This window comes from Crocodylus porosus, unplaced genomic scaffold, assembly GCF_001723895.1.
Source record: "Crocodylus porosus isolate Cpor-Errol unplaced genomic scaffold, CroPor_comp1, whole genome shotgun sequence".
Taxonomy (NCBI): Eukaryota; Metazoa; Chordata; order Crocodylia; family Crocodylidae; genus Crocodylus; species Crocodylus porosus.
The window spans coordinates 441,630-462,146 of record NW_017728921.1 but is presented as its reverse complement, the minus strand read 5'-3'; the positions used below and the strand labels follow the sequence as shown (position 1 = coordinate 462,146).

The 20,517-nt window shown below is 60.0% G+C and overlaps 1 protein-coding gene across 2 annotated transcripts in view; it reads right to left on the bottom strand.

Moving 5' to 3' along the window:
• The window catches only part of TTC28 (tetratricopeptide repeat domain 28), a 254,357-nt gene that overhangs the window by 34,844 nt on the left and 198,996 nt on the right, over positions 1–20,517 (bottom strand). For both annotated transcript variants that reach the window (XM_019538658.1, XM_019538659.1), the window contains exon 5: positions 7,077–7,584. In XM_019538658.1, coding sequence (XP_019394203.1) covers positions 7,077–7,584 — 508 coding nt within the window. The remainder of the gene's footprint in view (positions 1–7,076; positions 7,585–20,517) is intronic.

The following is a 20,517-nucleotide window of genomic DNA, read 5'->3' as shown; positions in this document are numbered from 1 at the left end:
AGCTTCTCCACATCCTTTTTGAATTGTGGAGCCCAAAACCGGACGCAGTACTCCAGCTGCGGCCTCACCAAGGCCCAGTACAGGGGGAGAAGGACATCCCGGGATTTGCTTGAGAAGCATCTATGGGTGCAAGCCAGCGTTTTGGTCACTTTCCTAGCCACAGCATCACATTGCAGGCTCATGTTCATCTTGTGGTCGGTCATGACCCCAAGTCTCTTTCTTTCTTTCTTTGGAGACAGGCGACTCTTCTGGCATTGTCCGCACATAGGTCCGCACCCGGGCCCACGCTCACTGTTTCCCAGTCACCCGATCGCCCAGGGATGCTCCCTGCGCCCATGCTCCAAACCCCATGCCCGCGGGAGCATCCTGCATCCCACGCGGGCGCTAACATCCCACAGCCGCATGCTCGCCCTGCCGCCTCCCACACGGGCCTCAGGCCAGTGCTCAGCCCGCCTCACCGCGCGACAGCTCGGCTCAGCGGGGAGCGCCGCACCAAAGCGTGGCAGCCTGGAGAGAGCAGTCACCAATCATCCTGGACCGGAGTGGCTGCTGCAGGGCGTTAATGAACTCATCAATGAGGCTCATTGGAGGTAAAAGCACATTCGTAAATCGCTTCTTCACACAGCATAAATGCCTCATTAATCCTAGACGCGTCAGGCCTGGGAATAAAACCCGGCCCCAACGGAGCACAGTGCAGTCAGTCAGGGAGGAGATGGGGGCTGCAGCCCATGGCCACGTCTCCAGGGCTTGCAAAACTGAGGGCAGAAAGCTCCCAGACTGACCCGGCTGAAGGGCAGGGTGCAGCCGTGTCGAACGGGGCCAAACCTGCCACACAGGAGCTGGCAATTCCAGGTGCGTCCCCTCCCTCTCCGCACCCTGCCCCCACCCGAGCTCCAGGGACCCCTGCTCTCCCCCGCTGCGTCCTCGTGTCTCCCCGCACACCGAGCTCTGGCCACTTGGCTCCGGGCTGCTGCCCCCGGATGGCTCTGCCAGGGCCAGCCCCAGGGCCCTCTGCACATCTGCTCCCATAGTCTTAGTCTGCAGCAGGATGCACCTCTCTCCATCTGCCCCGCACCCGGGGCAGTGGAGCCTGGTGTGGGTGCCAGCACTGCAGCCATAGCCAAGGACAGTGGCAAGAACGGCCCCGTGGAACAGCAAAGGACCATCTGGGGCTGTCGTGAATCCCAGGGGTTTTTGAAAGCACTTGGGCGGCTGCCCTGAAGCATCCAGAAAGTTCGGGGCGGCCTTCCAGTACCGCAGGGTCCAGAGCAAGCACGGGACAGGCTGGTGTTCCCGGGAAGCACAGGGAAAGCATCACAGTGACGCTTGCAACGAAGAGATAAGTCTCAGAAATGACCAAGGCTTGTCCTGCTACGGGAGAGGAGAAGGTTTTCAGAGAGAGGCCCCCGTGTGCCTGGCGACCAGGACTCGCTCTTGCCACGCAAGTGGCAGGAGGTGCCTCTGAAGTGCAGCCAGCCAGTCATTCCCCATTTCCTCCCTAGTTGCCCCCGTCCCTATGCTCAGCTCCTCTGCAATCAGTTAGCGCCCTGCAGACTGCAGGGCCCGGGGCTTCCCCTCCGGGACCAGAACGACACGTCCCAGAGCATCTGTCTGGATGCGGAGGCTGACGAATGCACACAGCACCAGGCTGGGAGACAGCCTGGTCACATGGCACACTCCTCCCAGCTCTGGCACACGTGAAAACACAGGCGGTAAAAGGCATCAGGGAACTTACAGAAACAAGTGCGTGATGCCCTAACCCTGCCCTGACTCCCTCAACGGCAGGCGTCTCCAAGAAAGGCTCGGGGGAGGGGAAGTAGCTGATCCAGTGGCAGAACTGTCCACAAGCAAGCCGCTCTTGCCTGGGAAACGGAGGTTGCTCAGGGCAGAAAACCCTGGCAGCTCCTGGGCCCAGGCAGCAGCCCCTGAAGTGCCTACCGCATGGGAGAGACTCACCCTCACACCTACTCCCGGCTGACTAGCAACGTGCCCTGCCCTGCACCCTCCCACTCATCAGGCGGGGGGAAAGCCGTATGCCCCATGCGATTTGCAGGCTCAGCTCAGGAGGGGACAGGTAGATGCAGACCCACATGCCAGGGATACCCGCTCTCGCTCTGCTTTCCTTTGCAGCCGAAACTGAGACCTGCGGGTCAACGGGAGCCAATGCACTGGGCTGCCCTAGTCTGCAGCTGGGCTCCGTGCGCCACAGCAGCCAAGGCAAAGCCGCGCAAGCAATGGAGCGGTGCAGGGGACCGGCATCCAGGCCCCTGCTCCACGGCACATCCCGCCGCACGGGCCATTGGCAGCCTGTCTGCCCTCCGAGCCAGTCACACCAGGAGGAAGCCGCCAGCAGTGCACCGTCCCGTGAAACACCGAGGGGCTGAGTCACTCGCACGCTGTCAGCTTGTACTTCAAAGGGGTCCCAGGCAGCCGGCCAGCCTGACCACAGCCAGAGCCGCCCGCACGAGACATGACGGACGGGCCGAGCGCCCCGAGGGAGGAAAGACAAGGAGGACTGGGGCAGCTCACCCCACACTGCTGGGACCACTATGGAGGACTGGAGTTGCTCACCCTGTGTGACTGGGACCAGCAAGGCCTTCTTCAGCTCGGGAGAGCACTTCAAGCCCTGAGCTGTGGGATGGACAGGGGCTGCCACGCTCTGCAGCGCTCGCCAGGCTGTCGGTGGTCTCACTGTGATCCTCCCCTGCCCCGGGGAAAGTATCCAGTAACCTTGGCTGAATTCGCACAGGATTTCAGGACACCTGAAACTGTAGCTCGACCGTCTGCCAAAAAACATCCTGCCCATCTCCAAAGACGACACCGAAGGGCACAAAGTCAGGCCGCCCGGCCTGGAAAAGCGCAGCACTTGCCTGCAACTGATCCTTCAGGACTCTGCAAGCAGCTTCCTTCAGCAAAGCCGCAGCCAAGGAGACGCAGGAGACAAGCTGTCAAAGAGCCGAGGCCACGCGATCGCTCAGGATCTTCTCTCCTTGCCAACTGCGCGACACGCCGCCTTCAAGGGCATGTCGGCCTTGCCCTTCCTGCGGGCACTCACGGCCCCACAGGTCGCTGCCCTTGCCCTGCCTAGTTTCCAACTCCCAATCTGGTACTTTTCCTCATTACCTGGCCTCTCTACAGCTGTAAGCAGTGCAGCCCCTTGTCCCCATAACCCCTTCCCAAGGGGTGTGGGGGCATGCTAACATCACACCTTCCTGCTTCTCCCCAACAAGCGCACACCGGGTTTGAATCCCTCCCTGCTGCCAGCACCCGACGCTGCATCTGGTCAGCAAATCTCTCCCATGTGAGTCACCTATTTAATATCACAGCCTGAGCCTCACTCCACTTCCTAGCAGGTATTTCACAAACCTAAACATCATCCAGCTGGCACGGGAATGACTGCAGGTGGCTCGGCCTCCAGCACGGGACACGCAGCCCTGCTTCCAGCAGTCAGCCGTGCTCCCGGGCCCTTGGGCTAACGTCATATAACTATCTTCATCCACTGCTTATTGCAGTTGCACCACAACTGATTTTTCAAATTAATTTTTTGGGCAGGACGGGCAAAATGTAGATCTGCACCCACCAGGAAAGCCAGGGGAGGGGAAAACTAACCACTAAAACAATTGGTTTTCAGGGAAAATTGGCACAATAGCCAACAGATACCATGCTGTGATCAGACCTGCACACAAAAACTTGTCTAACTCTACCCCAACAGCATAGCAGGTCCCTGTTCTTTATATATTCAGATGCTCAAAAGGTGCCCGAGACGATTCCCGAATTGGACACTTGTTTCCATTCTCGTGACTCCCCAAACGGTTAAAAAGTCTGTGGGCTAAAGATGAGCGTGAGAAGTTGCCCTCCAAGCGTCGTTTCTGTTCTTCCAAGAGGAGCAAGTGTCTGTCTGACAAGCATCAGCTTCCGCCGCTGTGCCTCTTCAGACAGAGCCAGCGCTGCCTGCAACTTCGCTGCAGTTGCGGTTCCCATCCCCTGGCGATTAAAAGCAGAGCTAGCGTATTTAGTTCCTTTGTGCGGGATCCTGACACTTATCTGAGGAAAACGAACCTGCAAACTGTCTACCCTGGACTCTCACCCCACCCCACCCCATGGACACGCACGATCCTGGCAGGGGCGGGGGTCGAGATGCCCAGTACGCAAAGGGGCAAAGCCTGCTGCACCTGCCGCCTGCCCGAGGCGCGTGCAGACGTGCCGGGGGTCCCACGGGTGACGCACAGCTCACGCGCATGCTACTTCCAAGCTCATTCTCCAAGGCTATTTGGGATTTGCAGTGATTATCTATAAGGGATTTAGCTCATTTTCCTAATCTCCCCTGCAAATACGCAGAGCCGCCAGGCCTAGGCCGAGATGTACATTCCTCCCTTTGCGCGGCAATACGAGCAGCCTACGCCGGGCTTGGTGGGAAGCTGATGAGAGGAAGCAGAAGTTCCCTCAGTCAGTGCTGAGCACCCATTAGCTGCTACGGAAGACTGAAAACCAGCTTTTGCTAATAAGACGAAGTGCCCCGTTGACGTGGCCAGAAGCCGAGCTCTGAGCTGCAGGGGCCGAGGAGGCAGCTCTCGAGATAGGGCTGTGCAGTTGGAAAACACCATCTGCTTTGCGGAGGCTGACAGGCTGAGACTTCTGGTTAAACTCCAGCTCTCCTTGTTGTGAAGGGCTTGATAACTTGCGACTTGCCCTCAGTCCATTACCTTCTGCTTACTGAGTCAGAGAGCATATTATATCTCCCTGCAGAGCCCTCCAGCAGCTGGGCTATGTTATATTCTGTCTCTGTCTCGCTCGGCATTAGATAATGCAGCGAGGAGAGCCTTCCATCTCAATCAGGGAAATGCAAACAGAGAATTTGTGTTGTTTCAGCAAAGAGGCCAACTCTGACATCCTGGCTCAGAAACACACAGTCAGAGACATTTCTGCCTGCCAGTGTGGTTATTTTGATGAGGTTTTGTTTTACATGTGGATTAGATGAAAGACAATTAAGACTTGACTTTTTAATTGGGACTGGATGCATTTTAAATGGCATTAATGGACTTTCTCAACAAGAACCGCACGTTTTCTTTTCTCAGCGTAACTCAACTCTGGCAGAGCCGAGGACAGCGAGGCGCAACTCGAGTATCGGCTGAAATGTGAGCCCCTGAGCGCAGAAGCTAGGAAAGCCGCTCTGAAGTCGAGTGTGGAGCGGCTGAGTCAGCATTACTGGCTCAAAGTTACATTTCGGCTTCAATCCAATTAAAGAAAAACATTCTCCACTGCACGCCGCCCTGCCCATGATCCTCCAGAAACATTTCTGGAATCAGACGACGTAAGCACCGCTGAGGACAAAGCGGCTGCGAGACCGATTATCTCAGCGAGAAGAGTTTCCTAATCCCAAGTGGCCTCGGTGGGCTCAGAGCTGACAAAGCGGCAAGCGCACGAAGGACCAAAGCGAGCACGCGGGAGGTCCTCGGAAGAGAGCGCGAGCCTGCACGAGTGCCTCCCAGCAGTGCGGGGCTCCTTCTGGGACGAGACAAAGCGGCTGCGGTGAAACCCTGCGTGCAGAGAGCAGCTCAGCCCAGCGCTCCGCCGCATTTCCCTGCCAGCAGTTTGCCTGCTGGCTCCGAGCGACCGAACCAGAAGGTGCCAAAGGCCCAGGCGAGGGACAAGAAAGGCCCCTCGGTCGGCTACTTGGCAACCCCGATTCTGCGCGGGCAGCGGGATCTCGCTCGCGGGCCTGGGGCTCCCGCAGGCAGGGGCACGGGCGAGTGAGGGCACAAGTTCTGCCGGGCTGAGAGCAGCAGGGACCAATCCCCCCTTCCCTGCCAGCTCACCTGCTCCCACCCCGGAGATGCGCCATGAGCTCCGCGAGGCCGTGCCATGTCCCCGCAACAACCCATGCCGGCAGAGGCCCGAGGTCTCAGCTGCTCAAGGTACACAGCTAACAGACCCCTCAAACTGCCCTGACAAACCCAGCAGGGAGCGAGTGCCTCCCTCCGGCAGGCAGCAGAGCCCAGGGGCATGGCTGAGAGCCGAGAGCTTGCCCCCGGCCAAGGGCAGGGCTTGGCCACAGAGCCCGGGAAGCACACCCCCCTCCTCTGGGCCTTGCCCCGGAGAGCCTGCTGCACACCCAGGTCTCGCTGCACGGTGCTCGCCTCTCCTTCCTCGCCGTCAGGCAGCACAACCTGGCAGACAGCCCCCGCCTGTGCTGATCCCCAGCCGGGACTTCCTCCTGCGCCTGCGGCAGACGCAGCTACAATAAGCTCTTTGCTGCAATCGGGTATTTTGCTAAATCCCTTGACAAACACATGGGGATGTCGGCTTCCCAGCGGCACCCCCATTCCCCTGCTATGCTAATAGAAACGTTATCGGTGCTGGGCGCTGGCTCAAGGGTGGGCCCCTTGCCTCATCAACCCACTTAGCCTCGCAGGTTTGCCATAATGTGTGTAAAGGAGGAAGGAGGCCGGGCGCTAATTGGAAAGCCGGGCTGTTGTGTTTTCTCCTGTTCACCTTATCTTCTTCATTCAGCTCTTGAAGACTCAGCTATTAAAAGAAATTAAGCAATTCATCAAGCCCATTTCAATTACCTGCTGCTGATAACATCAGCGCACAATTAGCATCTACAAATGAACCGAGTGCCAACTGCCAGGCAGAAGTAGAAGCTAATTTACAGTGTGGGGCAGCCTGTGAGCACTGGGATTCCCGGGGTGGCCGGCAGGCCAGGGGCCTTCCGCTGCCCCGGCTGCCGGGCAGACAAGGTCCCACGAAGGGGTCTGCTGCTGGGATACATACAGCTTTGCCCCTGGCAGGGGATCCCAGGGCAGGAAGCAACTGCCGTGGGGCAGGGTCCCCTCCAACCTAGTTAAAACCCTCCCTCCCAGAGAAAGGCCAGACCAGCGAGAGGCAGACAGGGTGGGTGCTGCCCCAATGCTGCTACTCTTTGCACGGGCTTGGCAGATTGGCTCTGCCTGGACCTGGCCCAGGTGCTCCCTGGGCTGCAAAGCAGAGATCAGCCGTGGGTGAACAGAGCTTGCAAGCTGCACCCTCCTGCCCGAGCACGCGGGGACCGATGTCCACGGCAGGTGGGGCCTTACCTAGGTTGGAAGAGGCTCTGCCCTCGGCGGCTCGGTCCTGCAGGCTCTCAGCAATGCGCAGCTGCTCCTCGTGGTACTGCTTGGCCCTCTCCAGGTCCTGCATGCAGCGGGCGGCGTGGCCCAGCCCAGCGTAGGCGCGCATCTCGATGGCCTTCTCGGCCAGCTCCTGGGCCAGCTCCAGCACGTGGTTGTGGTAGGACATGGCCTTGTCGAAGTTGCGCCGGTAGTGGTAGGCGCTGCCCAGGTTGCTGTAGGCGCGCGCCTCCTCGCGCTGGTTGCCCATGGCCTTGGCGATGCCGAGGTGCTGCTCGTGGCACTGCACGGCGTTCTCAAAGTCCCCCATGGCAATGTACACGGCCCCCATGTTGCCCAGCTCCCGGGCCTCTGAGAGCTCGTCCTTGGACTGCTTGGCCAGCAGGACACATTGCTTGTGGCTGGCCAGCGCGTTGGGGTAGTCGCCGATGGCCGTGTACACGTGGCCCAGGCTGCTCAGGGCCGAGGATGCTGCCTGTGGGGAGAGAGGAGGGAAGTGTGAGAGCAGCTGCATGGACCAGGAGGGCTTCTCAGACAAGGTAAGTTTGGGACTGCTGGAGGGACGGTTCCCACCCCCCCCAACCTTCTTTGAGGCCCGCTGGACCCCAGTCATCTGCTCTGGGCTTGGGCCAGGGCCGTCCTTGCTGCCTGGGCCCCAGCCCCACTCGCTCACCCAGAGCCACAGCCGGCAACCAGAGCCCATCCTGGCTGCTCCAGTCTCACCCTTGCACCAGTCCCACTAGCAGCAGGCACAATCAGGGCAGGGGAGAGGGGTCCCTTATCCTTCAAGGGCAAAAACTGGGGATCCAGGCTTGTTCCCACCCAAACAGATCAGACCAGACCAGACCTGCCGTTTAACAGGACAGTGCTTGAAACTCGGCTTCTCCTCCCGACCGCCCCAAGGGTGCCTGGGAGCAGGACTCTGCGTCCACCTGGCAGGGACGACTGGGCCCAGAAGCGAGGCACCACGCCAGGTGCGGGGGCCGTGTCCTAGATAGAGCTGATGCCTCAGCACGGCCGCAGCCGGCATGCCGACCCCGCACCAGGGCCTGGACGCCCCGAGGCTTCCCACGTGCCGCACAGCACAGCAGTGCTCCCAGGCCCGGGGGCACTGCAGACAGCTGCAAGATGACCTCTGAAGTGGAGCCGGCAAGGGCACTGCCCGGCTGGCCGGCGGGAGCCTGTCAAGGCGTCTCGGCGTGCCCAGGCTCCCCTGGCGCCTGCCTCGCTCCCAGGCTCCCTGCGCTTGGTGCGCTGAGCCCTGCGGCTGCTCAGAGGAGCTTGGGAGCACCACGTGCTGGCGCCGCGAGGAGGAGCTGGGAGATGATTTAGATGTGATGAACTATTTATTTACTGAAAAAAGAGTGGCTCTGATTGCTGCAGAAGGTGCCTGCAGACTGTCCGTGCAGCAGGGACTGGCTGCAAGAGCAGAGGCTGAGAGCACCGCTCTGCGGACGCCCACTGCCTGTCTCAGAGGCGGGAGACGGGGACGCAGATCCCCTCAGGCGGCGAGAGGTGCTCCCACGTCCTGGCAGAAGACCCCGACCGCTGGGCCACAGTGTGAGGCCACAGCTCCTCCAGCTTCTTTACATGTACCTCCCAAACAAGCATCCCCGGCGGGTGGAAGGAACGGCTTTGTTCTTGATGAAACCAACCCTCGGGTGTTTTTGGTGAGAAAACCCCCAAATGGGCAGCCCTGACGCGACTATTCTGATGACCCGGTTCAGCACCGAGCCCCAAACCATGAGCTACTCCCAGCCGCCCCAAGCGAGCGCCTTGCCCCGGGTCAGGGATGTGCCAGGGCTGCCCCCAGGGGAGCCACTGGAGCAGGACAGAGCCTGCCTTTCCCTCCCCAGGCAAGCCCATGTCTCCCCCAGAGCTGCGGGCAGGCCTTGCAAACGCTGTTCTCCCGCTGGCAGCCTGGCACCGGGGCAGGGAAGCCTGCTCGCCTGGGTAATCTATGCTCTTCCTGATTTACCCTCCACCAGCAGTGCCCAGCTCCCGGACTGGACACGTGCAATGGGTGGGGCAGGGCTCCTTTCCTTCCCTGCCCCTCCCCGGGCATCCATCCCGCCGTGTGCCACTGGACACGAGATGGACTGTCCTCTCGCGGCAGAGCTGGCTCCACCACCGTCACCTACCGCTCTTACCAGGAGCGTCCACCTCCCCGCAGCAGCCCGACGTCCAGGGCTTCTGAAGCTGCGCCCGAAGGAGCCTTCCTAATGATTATTTTTATTAAAATTATATCCCAGCTGGAAGAATAATGCAACGTCAGGAAGATCTATGGGCCGAGTGAAGGGCCGAGAGCGGAGGCGATAAATTATTTCCATGCTCGGCACCATTAAAGCAGCACCGTTTCCAAACCAAGGGTCTGTACATGTGCTGTGTGGATGCAAATTAGCAGATTAATAAGGAGACCAGCTTTTTTGATACAAGAAGCTGAGGCGACAGATTAGCTATTAAATGCAATTTATAGGTCATAAGATATGAAAGTTGGCAAGAAGCTCTACTTCGGCCAGCTCCATAAATAGCAAAGCTGCATTTGCTCTCCCTGAGGTATCCTTTTAAGCATCTTAATTATACCATAAAAACTGCCAGAATTTAAAACGACTTCATTTTTTCACTTGATGCTGCACATGAACTTGGTGCAACACAACAGGCAATGCCCAAGCAGCGCACGCCGCTGAGCTGCAGCTACCGGGAGAAACGCTGCGGCTTCCCGGGGAGGCTCCGAATCAGCAGGCGGATGACGAGGCCTTGGGCTTGCTCACGGGCCCCAGCTGGAGCCCAAGGGGGTCCCTGCCATCCCAGGAGACTGGGGGGCAGTGCAGATGTCTTGGCCCAGGGGTGGGGAGGCAGTGGGCTCTGGTACCCCCGTGGCGGTCAGGGTTAGCGCTCTCCACGCATGCTGGAAGGAGCCAGGAGTACGTTGTGACTTGCGCCAGGCTGGAAAGGACCCGGCTGGCAGCTGTCCCCGACCTGTCCTCGCTCGCACTGCAGCGAGTTGTGCCGGCCTGACCGCTCTGCCAGCCTGGGGGCACGCAGCTCCACCAGAGCCGGCACGGGGCCTTCCCCCCGGGAGGAACCCGAGCGAACCCCTCGCGGAGGAAGGGCTCGCGCTTGCAACAACACCGGCTCAGCAGACCGCTCCTGGCAAGACAGCCCGATACAGCCGCAGGGCACAGAGGGAGGGCGTCTTCACGCTCGGCGTCCCTGGGTCTGTACGGGCCTCCCCACTGAACACCAAACCTGGCCCATCCCCGACTGCCGCAACTCCTCCCCGTGCTGAAATGTTTTAGGCCGTTAGCAAGAGTCTGGCATCCAACAAGCCAAATGAAAGCTGAAAGGTCCCAGCAAAATCGTAATTTCTCCGGGCACGGTTACCTGGCCCCGGGCAGCCAGCTGAGGAGGTGCAGGCGCTCATTACCTCGGGAGAGGAGGTGGCCAGGGAGGCCCCGGCTCTCCCCGCCACCATCACTGGGCGACCCAGCCTGCTCCCCGCGCGGAGCGGGGCCGAGACCCCGTCCATTCGGGTGAGCCTCGCCGCAGCGCGAAGAAGGTCTGGCTCTTTGGACAGGGTTCGCAGGCAATGCAGTGAAGTAGCTCCTTGGCAGGCGCTAGCAGGAGCCTGCAGCTCTGTCCAGGTGGGGCGATGGAGCCTGGGCTGAGGCTGCTGCGGCCCTGCAGGCAGGGGCGGGAGTTTCTGCTTAGGGACGTTTCATTTCTGTTGAAAGTGGCTCGATATTGCATCCACACCCCAAGCCCAATGGGAAAACGCACGCAGATCCCAGAGCACTGCAACCGCAGCACAAGCACATGCGCGGGGGCTCCCGCGATCTCTGGGACAGTGGCCTCCGGTGTACCGCAGAGCCAGGCCGCTCTCTCCACCCGTGCGTGGTTAGCGGCTCCGATGCCAGCTGAACAAACCTGTACCTGCCCCACGGCCTTGCAGGGTTGTGGACAAAACCCGCAGGCCTGTTTGCTACCGACCTCAGCAGCATCGGGTTCAAAGGCTGGAGAGGAGGCACATCCCAGCAGTGCCAGATCTCGGCCCCGCCGTGCCCGAGCCCTGCTGCAGAGATCCCGAGAGGGAGCCTGCAGGAAGCGCCCGGGCCTGGGGACCAGTGCGGCGGGTGAAGGAGAGATCTGGGCAACTGGGGCAGCTCGTTCCCAGGGCTTGTAATTCGTGACTCCAGCATCGCTCCCAGGCACAGGGAAACACTCGCGTGGGGAATGTGGGTTTGCCAAAGACCACCTGAGCTTGGGAGAAGAGGTTTGGCCTGCTCTGCAAAATGCTCCACTTAGACTGTCCAGATGAAGCGAGGCAAGAGAAGAGGGATGCAAATGAGGGAGCAGCATGCACAGGGACAACTGTGGGAGCGGGCTGAGGGGAGGGCCGGACCCGGCTGTTTCCACACACGGATTTACAGCTAATGCCGGTGAAGGCTGCTCTTTCACAGCACGACTTGTCCACGTGCTCTGCCGTGGCGGTGCAACTCGCTGCGCAGAGCGAGGCCCGACATGCCTGCTCTCGGAGACAGACTTCTCGATCGTTCCCAAGCCCGCGGGAGGAGAGCTCGCGGCGCTTCTGGCTTCCTACGGGCTGGTTCCCCGCCGCATCCTGTCTCCAGCAAGATAAATATTCATGCTCACACAGTTCTCGTGGGGGTGATTAGTGGGAAGATTGCGGAGCCTGACATTAAACTCGCGCTTGGTGTTTGGGAGCAATCTGGTGATTAAATCTTCAGGGGGACACCAAGGACATGTTTCAGGGGGCTGGTAATAAGACCGGTAAAGATATATTCATCACTGTATACTTAATAAAACCTTCCCCATAACAACATCCGCTGGGGCCTCTAAACAGCTGAACAAACAGGACGGGAGCTCCACCTGCACCGGAGGGGCACCACGAGGCATCAGGAGCACCGGGCTGGCACCGCGGGTCACGTTGGCAAGCTGCTTTGCTTTGCGATGGGGCGAGGGGAGACCGGGCTGGCACCGCTGGGGTTTGCACCAAGAGACGCGAGGAAAATCAACGTTCTCCAAAGCTGACAGAGACAAATTTTGCAGTGGGGTTGCTCACACCTATAATTATGCAATTTATCTCTTTAATAGAAAGCAGACTGTCCTGCCGCCGCGCTCCAGTGCAGAAGGGAGATGTAGAGAACACTTCTAATTGCTCTCCTTTTCCTGGGAGCGACAGCCCGCTTCGCCTTCTCGCTGAGTCAGGTAAAGCGTCTGATGCCAAACAGATGTGTATCCGGGGACCACAGCGAACGGGGCCCTGGCAGCCGGGAGGCACGTGCCGGGGCCACGTCACCCACGCCCGGAAATGGCTCTTCCGTGGCCGCGCTGCTGAGGATGGCGCCTGGCAGAGCAATTGCCCCGTCTCTCTGCACAAGAGCCCGGGAGGGGTGAGCCCCAAAGCCGCTGCGCGCGGGACGGCGCTCCCAGGCTGCCCTCTGCCCCCGCATGGCGTCACGAGCCAAAGACAACATGTGGAGGCGGGGATGAGCTTTGCAGGGGGGGCTTGGCGGAGCAGCAGGAGCCCCCGGCGTCTGGTCTAACAGTGCAGCGCTCTGCGGCAGCCGGCCCCAGGTACACGCAAGCATCCGGCCACAGCCCCACGCAGAACAGGGCCCAGCCCTCACCAGCAAGGGGAGGCCGAACCAGTCTCCAAACTGCTCTCCGTGGGGGGCCTGGCCACCTTGCTAACAGCCCCCTAGCTTGCTCAAGGGTTGAAGGTGCCCCAGGCTCCCAGGGCAAGGTAAAGCCACCCAAACCTCCACGCCACACGCGGGTGGAAAAGACCCCCTCACACAACTGCCCACGACAGCTTGCAAGAAGTCAAACGAGGAGTCCCGTGGTGGAACTGCTGGGCTGCTGCGTGAAAATGGGCCCCTCCTGCTAGCGAGCAGGCTCTGAGGAGCCAGGTAAAGTCAAGTCCCGCGCACGAGGTCCTGCAGGCACGGCCCGTCCTGCACAACGAGCTCTCTGCCATCGTGGAGCAGAGCGAGGGCAATGCCACGAGCCTGGCCAGGACATGTGGGGACAGGATGGCACTCACTGCACCCATCTGCAGGCAGTTCTGTTGCCACCAGGACAAGGGAAAACTTCCCCCCCGTTTGTCCTGCCAGAGGGGCCGCGCAGCACCCTCAGCAGAGTCCCGGGCTCCCCGCCGGGGCCCTGTAAACCCCGAGCCAAGTCCCGCTGAGCCAGGTCTGCAGGACGCAGCCGCTCTCAACCGCGAGATGATTGACTCGGAGCAGCCGTCAGAGTGAGGCTGAGGCTTATGAAAGGCGACTGGCGCTTAGTGCTCGCGTCCCGCCCCGAGCAGCGAGCTGCACGTGTTCAAAGCCTGCGCCGTCACCCAGGACGGAGAGCTAAATGATGAAGATGCTCAGCAGATACTCGGCTTGCTGCTGGCAGCTGGAGATGGAGCCGCGGGGATTAGCTAATGACGGATGCCTCTTCTGTGGGCTTCCCTGGGCCAGACTGGGACCGCGGCCTGCACGGCCCGGCTGACTCAGGAGCAGGGATGAGAGGCCTCAGACAACGAGCTCAACGCGAGAGGGTCAGCTGTCAGCCCTGCCCGAGGTGGGGGCTCCCAGGGGCCGTGCGTGGCCCGTCGCACACATCTCTTCTGCTGTGCTATCAAACCTTTGATCGTGTATTTGCAACTGCCCGTGTCCCACGACAGCCCTGAAGGGTGAAGCAGGTGCAGGTACAGACAGACGAACACAGGGCACATCACAACCCCCACGGCCTGCGGCAACCACCCCCCTCAGATCATACATTTCACCCCTTCGGCTCTGCAGGGCCGAGCACAGCAGCGAGTGCACGTGGCAGAGGAGGAGCCACGCCACCGAACTCAGACTGCCCAGCCTGCGGGGCGGAGGGGAAGACGCCAGCCTTAGCACGACAAGGTGCGGTCCGTCACAGGTGCACCGCCTGCAGCCAGAGCCACGTGGTGGGAAGCACCGATGCCGATGGAGAGCGCCGAGCCCACCTTCCCGGAGCCTGCGGGGCAGGGAAGCAGAGGTAGAGACCCTCCCACGTGGGACTCCCACAGCACCTCCTTGCATGGGGGCAGACCTCTATCCACCCATGCTGGCTCCGGGGCATCGCTCAGCCGCTCCTGCAGCTGCCTCAGGCTCCAGCTGTGCAGCAGGGGCCCGAGCCCCTCATGTTCCCCAGGGGGGCACAGAGCCCCTGGCAAGCTCTACCCTTCACAGCACCATGGCTGCCCCAGGGAGGGGGAGGCTCAACTCCGACTCTGAACAGGGTCACGGGACCCCGGCTCCTTCGGGGGCGAGGGACGGCAGCAGGCGGGTCCGTGACGCTCAGCACAGCGACAGGGGCCAGGGAGACCTGGGCCATGGTGACGGAGCCCAGGCCCAGCCCTGCACATGCAGAGCAAACTGGAGCAGCCTCTAGTGAGCGCTCCTGACGGCCACGGCGAGTCACTGGAGAGCAAGCAGCTGCTCTCCGCAGCACGGCCTTCACCCCGGAGCTCCCTGGCGCGATGTCCGAGCGCTCTCTCGGCCAGGAGCTCAAAGGCAGCTCGCCCTGAGCGCCTGCCTCCGCTGTGGCCCGTCTCCAGTGCCCTTCGGCTCCCAGTACCCCTGGACTGCTGCCCCGCGTGCCAGGCAAGTGCAGAGGCACGCAGGCGCTGGTGGACCTGCCCTGGTCTGCTTCTCCGACCTACAGATGCCTGGGGCCCCGAAACGCCCATTCAAGCAGGCACAATTAACTTCTGGAAGGGAGAGCAGCTGCTTCAAACAGCCCACTCCCCTGAATCAGCAGCGCACCAGAACAATGTCAAAAGTACAGCGGGAGGAGACGGCTCCGATCCCCTCTTGATTAACAGATTAAATTGCACAGCCGAGCATGCAGAGAGAGCTCAGCGCTGATCAGAGGGGCTGCCGTGAGCAGGACTGACAACCCGCTCCCATCCCTCCCTTTGTTTAATTATGCCGAGTATGACCACGGTCCTTGTCCCGCGCTGGATGCTAATGGCAGGCTGCCGTGCAGGCGCGAGGGCAGGGCAACAGCTCGTCATCCTCCTGGCACCGGGGCTGCCAAGGCAAGGCTGGCTCAGCTGCAGATCGGGATAATGCTGCCCTAGCAGGAAACTTGTTCCCAACCTTCTCCGGTTCGGGTGCTTGGAGCTGGGGGTCGAGCTGTGCCCAGGAGAGATGGAAGACCCAGCTCTGATCCTGCCTCAGCACAGGACGGGGCGGCTGCTTGGCCCAGGTTAACAGTGCAAAGGAGAGGGGACGTGGGAAAACTTACAGCACCAAATGCAGCTTTGACGAGGGCAGGGAACCAGCACCTGAATAACCCCATCGTGGAGCAGGAGCCTGAGGCAAAACCAGGCTCCCAAAGTGGGTGACATCCCTGGCCCTGGACATTCATGGGAGGGAGCTGCTCTGGGGACGGTGGAGGGCCCATGTCCCATCTAGACCACTGCTTCGAGGAGGGGGAGCAGCTTCCTAACCTGTGGAGGCAACAGCTCGGCGGGTGGCCTCTCGCAGGGGCCATCCCTGGTTTTGAAATTCGTGCGTGTGGTTTTTGGAGAGGGTGAGGCTGGAAGCCCATTCCTGCTGGGGCAGCGTGACGCAGGGAGCCAGCCCGGCGCGGGCAGACCCCAACACAGGCACGCGCGTTAGGAGCCTGGGTCCTTTCAGATCCTGACAGCAGCGCTGCCTTCGTGTACACAAACTTCTCACTCCTGCTAAGAAATCACCGCTCCCAGCCTGGCCGCAGGCCCTGCCGGCGCATTGGCCCTGACCGTTCCTGCCCCTCCAAGGGCCTCTGCACCGGGGAAGGGGCCCTGGCTCTGCAGGCTGCACACAGACCCCTGGGCTGACTGCAGCCCCGGCCCCGCTCTTGGGGACCAGCTGGAGCAAAACACGCAGTGTTTGTAGAAACGGAGCTGGAAACAATTTGCACGCCGCCCTTTTGCTGGCTGAGCCGCGGGTCCAGGGCTTCTTCCCACTGCATCCCAAGTCGCAGGTCCCGGCACTAAATCCTTCCCAAGCCACCGCATGGCTGAGTCGGTCACAGCTTCACCCCAGTCCCTCCCCACCACCTGCAGACCAAGCACGCGGGGAGAAGCCACGTCCTGCCTCCAGACACCATTGAAAGGGCAGAAAGCCACAGGCAGTTCATTACTATATCGTACCAATCGAAGGATGCAGCCATCCAGCACGACGTCCACGTCCCTCCCCGCGGCACTGCTCCCAGGGACACTGGACACGCACCAGCACTCTCGCTCTCTCGCGAAGGGAAGTTCCTGTTCAGTGCAAGATGCGATGAAATGCTAGCGTCCCACACACCCAGCTACTCACTCCGGTCACTGCTGAGGACGAGGTGCTGGCCCGCATCGTGCACACAAACATCCTTCTCCGGATGTTGAAGAGGCTTGCCTACACTGGAGCTCAGCCCTGGATCCCAATACGCAGAGACAAGCATCTGCAGAAGGGGGCTGAAATGTGCCCAGGGAGGCTTTTTCCATGCAGGGTTTAGCTGCAACACCTGCTCCCCATGGCCCATGTGCTCATCCCACTAGTGAATCGCAAGTCTCCTCGCACCAGCCGCTCGATGCCTGCGGACACGGGGGAACGGGAGAGCTCAGGGCCCCGAGCGCCTCCAAGCCCAGCCAAACACCTGCGCTAGACAGAGCCTGGATTCAGCTGGGCTAGGACCGACAGCCAGCAGGCGTGTGCTTCCCACCCCTGCCGAGCTGACCCTTGTGCCGGCGCAGTCCATTACCCCCACAACCACGGACACCTGCAGAGCCCGCGGCGGAGAGACCTGCCCTGCTCTTGCCGAGCCTGGTCTCGGCTTGCTCCGCCCGGGGGAGAGATCCCACACAGCTGGAGGCTGCTCCCTCCCGCTCCTCTGCTCCCAGCTGCACCAACAGCGCTGTCCATTGCACCCCATAAATCAGATCAGCCCCCGAGCACATGGGCAAGCCAGGGCCGTGGCAGCCCGCTCACGGGGCTGGGCGGGCAGGGATGCTGGAAGAAGGTGCCCATGCTACACCTCTCTGGGCCGCAGGCCATCTCAAGGACTGGATGAACTAGGTCACATCTGCAGAGATCCCCGCAGCGCGTGCCTGACGCAGCTGCTCCTGCTGCTCAGCTGGTCGCTGCAAAGCCGTAGGGACCCTTCCCTCATCGGGGTGCCTGGGGACCCCTCCATCTGCCTGGGCCTGGACTGGCTCCACCTGACGGAGCAGCGCTGGGACACGGAGGGCTGTGGCTGCAAGCCGGCCGGCAGGCTTGCCCCCAGCCAGAGCACAGCGAGCCGATTCCCAGAGCGCAGGCAGGCCGCCTGCTCGGGCTGAGTTCAGACAGCAGCTTTCACACCAAGGGTGGCCCGTTCCTCTCGAAGGGCTCGGATCCTATTACCAGCCCCTGGCGCTTGCGGGCGGCGTTCTGCTGAGCTGTCAGCTGCGTGGGTCCTGCCCCAGCTCCCCGCCAGCAGGCATGGCTGCAGCGTACAAGGCGGAGAGGATTTAAATCCTTGCTCTGCTCAGCAGACGCCCCTGCCCGCACGCCCCCGCGGCCCCAGCAGCAGCCTCTGCCGGGTCAAAGCTGCATCACAGGGTCTGGAAACCCGGTTCCCAGTGCAGCCCCCAGCCCAAACACGAGACAGCCCCAGCCCCGAGAGGCCCCTTACCGCAGGCAGGGGCGAGGGCAGGTTTTAAACAAGCAGAGAAACCAACCCGCTGACGAGTAATGGGACAGAGAGCACCTGGGTCCCCACCTCCAGTTGCCCACCATGCTGTGAACGGGACGAGGACGGCGCTACCTTCCCTTGGTGCTGCCTGTGACGGCCCCGATGAGTTGGTGGCTCTGCACAGGGAGCTTTGCACGGTGCTTGCTCAATGGGACCCGCTGGCACAGCTGCATCGGGATCGTCACGCCTATTCTGGGCAGGCTTTGCCTAGCTCCTGGCATGTGCTTAGTGAGCAGCAACACTCTTTTCTGCCTGTGGCTGCCCCTGGCATGGAGAAGTCAGAGAGGCAGAGCCCTGGGCATGAGGGCGAGGCCAGGGCTGGACGGATCCTCCACTCCCTCTGAGTAGCTAGAGGCCCTCCCGTGTCTGCATTAAAGGGAGATGAAGCTACTGGAAATGCGACACCTGGCAGAGACTGGCTGGACCCTGGAGATGGACAAGGCAGGCCCACGGGCCCAAGGGGATTTTTACAGCTGCTTGGTCACATAGTGGCTGTGGGAGAGGATTTCCTAGAAGCTATTTCACCCTGGTTGACACATTAGCACTTCTCCTCAGCTCTTTATCGCCTATCCCCTGCCAGCCCTCGGGACCTTAGGAGTGGCTGTTGCCTTGCCAGCCCTTGAAGGACACGTTGGATTTAGAAGCAAGTCTTTGCTTTTCCTTTCTAGAGACATTTCCGGGTCCCTGCTGCTTGGGAGATCCCCACGCCCGTCCACCCTGTTCCGATCCGCATCTAACCGACCCGTCACCTCGGCAGCGTAACGCCTATAAACACATCTCCTATCGCCTGGCTAGGCTGGCACGGGCGTCTGTCCTTTCACACCACTATTGGCAGCCATGGACCCTACAGAACAGTCAGTCGTAGAAAATATCCTGGGATGAAGGGGTCACAAGTGAATTCAGTTTAAACTACACGGAAGCCAAGCCCCAAATGAAGCTGCGACCACAGGTTGGATTTGTGAGTCATCGTTAGAGAAATTAATGGAATGACTTTGTGAAGTCAGCTCGACTGACGAGCTCACGGATTTGATTGTGGATAATGCTTGGAAACTCTAAGTCAAAGCTTAAAAAGCTGTTCAGCACTTGTAGCCCAAAACAAGGGGAAAACGTTGGAGGGATGGCAGCCAGACCTAATGAGAGAAATAACCACCCCAAAGAGGATATTTGGAACGAGCAGCAGTCTCCCAGGAATGGCAAGAGGGACGGATCAGCAAAGAGAGTCATTTTGGAGATTGGGGGGTCCAGGGCTAAAGTGAGAATATGCTCAGGCTGCACAGACCTTACAAAGAAAATCACAGCGCAGAGCAAAGGACCTTCAGCCGTGAACATATAGAGACCAAGAAAAGAAGACCCCGAGCGGTCACACCGTGAAACCAAGAGTGAGATTGAAGATAACTTGGGTAAGGCCCAAAAATTAAATATCTGCTTGTGTCAGTTTTCAATACAGACAACGATGTTGCCCACAGTGGCAAGAGCAGCTGGACAACAGGAACGATGACACAGGAACGGAAGATGCCACATCCAAGACAAAAGAGAAATCCAGAGAGGTCAATTTGAAACAATCCCAGTGCCGGAAGTGGACTTGTAAGTCCCGTGGCAAGAATTTTCAGCAAATCTGTCACACAGAAAAATGTACCAGGACTGAAGAAAAGCAAACATCTGGGCAAATGCAAACCCATCCGACTGCAAGCGTATGCAAGGCCTTAGAGCAGATTTTGAAAAAAACAAGAAGCAGACATGGAAGTAAGATGTTTAACAAAAGCATACTGGATGAACTGCCAGGATATTTTTCTCCTTTGCAAGTGAAGAGTCTTGCAATAAGTCTAATATACGTAGAAGTCTTAATTTATCTGGACTTTAACAATGCTTTTGAAACTCCACCACGGGGGAAATCAGTAATTAAACTGGAGAAGTGGAAGATTAGTACAAAACCTGTGGGCTCGGTAAGGACCTGGCTACAAGAAAGACAGGCAGCAGGCTGGGCTGAAAGGGGAGTTTCTGATGGCTGTTAGGGGCTGGAAGGGACCTTACAGATCATGGGGTCCAGCCCCCCCGGCACTAGGGCAGGCCAGAGGAAGGTCACTCCTGGGACTTCTCCAGGATCAGATTAGGGACTGGGCTCAGCCAATATTTTCATTGGCAACTCTGGTACAAGCAGCCAGGCTGCGCTGAGGACAACATATGGGGATGCCGTCAACACTAGGGAGGATCGAAATCCCATACAAGAAGCAGAGAGCAACCATGAGCACTGGAGCAATAGGAACAGGCTGAAATGTAGCAGTGGCAAGAGCAAGGTCAGGTTCTCAGGGAACAACCAGCAGGCGCCAGGAAGAGAGGAGCCTGCACGAGTTTCGTAGCTGGTTGGGTTGGAAGGGACCTGAGCAGATCATCGAGTCTGACCCCCTGCCATGGCAGGAAAAAGTACTGGGGTCAAACGACCCCAGCAAGGCGTTCGTCTAACCTCCTCTTAAAGCCCCCCAGGGAAGGAGCCAGCACCACTTCTCTTGGAAGTTGGTTCCAGATCCTAGCCGCCCTGACCGTGAAGTCGCGCCTCCTGATATCCAGCCTAAATCTCCCCTCTGCCAGCTTGTGACCGTTATTCCTGGTCACTCCTGGCGGTGCTCGGGGGAACAGGGACTCCCCCAATGCCTGCTGGTCC